The sequence below is a fragment of the Aptenodytes forsteri genome, unplaced genomic scaffold (genome assembly GCF_000699145.1).
Source record: "Aptenodytes forsteri isolate BGI_AS27 unplaced genomic scaffold, ASM69914v1 Scaffold519, whole genome shotgun sequence".
NCBI classification, from domain to species: Eukaryota; Metazoa; Chordata; class Aves; order Sphenisciformes; family Spheniscidae; genus Aptenodytes; species Aptenodytes forsteri.
The window spans coordinates 1-507 of NW_008795776.1; the positions used below are offsets into that span (position 1 = coordinate 1).

A 507-nucleotide genomic window follows, 5' to 3' on the forward strand; every position below is an offset into this window, starting at 1 on the left:
CGTTGGCGTGACTCTGCCCGGGGCTAAAGTAAGAGCAGAGCTTGCCGGGAAACCTCTCCCGAAAGGTGTAGAGCCAGGACATGTCGTCGGCGTTGTAGAAGATGAGGAGCCCCTTGTCGTAGTCCAGGAAGACCCCCACCTTCTCCAACTTGCTCTTGACATTGAGCCGGGTCCAGGGCTCGGTGCAGGCGCTGTACTGGTTGCCGTCGTGCATGACGATGCAATAAAAACCTCGGCTGGGTTGAATTTGGATGCTACCCTTGCGGGTGACGGCTTCGTGGGCCAAACCGATCATCCACTGGGTCTTCTCGGAGACCACCACCTCCCAGTAGTGGACCCCGCCGCCGAACGCCTCCGAACCCAAGACCGAGACCTCCACGTCGAAGCGTTTGGGGGAGTCCTGCAGCGGCTGGGGGTGCAGGTTGCCGTACGCCACGATGGTGCAGTCGTCGGAGAGGATCAGGCGGTGGTGAGCCGTGCCGGGGTCCAGCGTCAGGGCTGCCGGCA

At 62.1% G+C, this 507-nt stretch overlaps 1 protein-coding gene across 1 annotated transcript in view; it reads right to left on the minus strand.

Moving 5' to 3' along the window:
* Positions 1-4: 4 nt before the first annotated feature.
* The window catches only part of LOC103902574 (E3 ubiquitin-protein ligase TRIM62-like), a gene marked incomplete at its 3' end in the record, with an annotated part of 4,957 nt that continues 4,454 nt past the window's right edge, over positions 5-507 (minus strand). Inside the window, 1 exon segment of the mRNA XM_009283640.2 lies at positions 5-506. Within this exon segment, the coding sequence (XP_009281915.2) occupies positions 5-506 (502 nt within the window).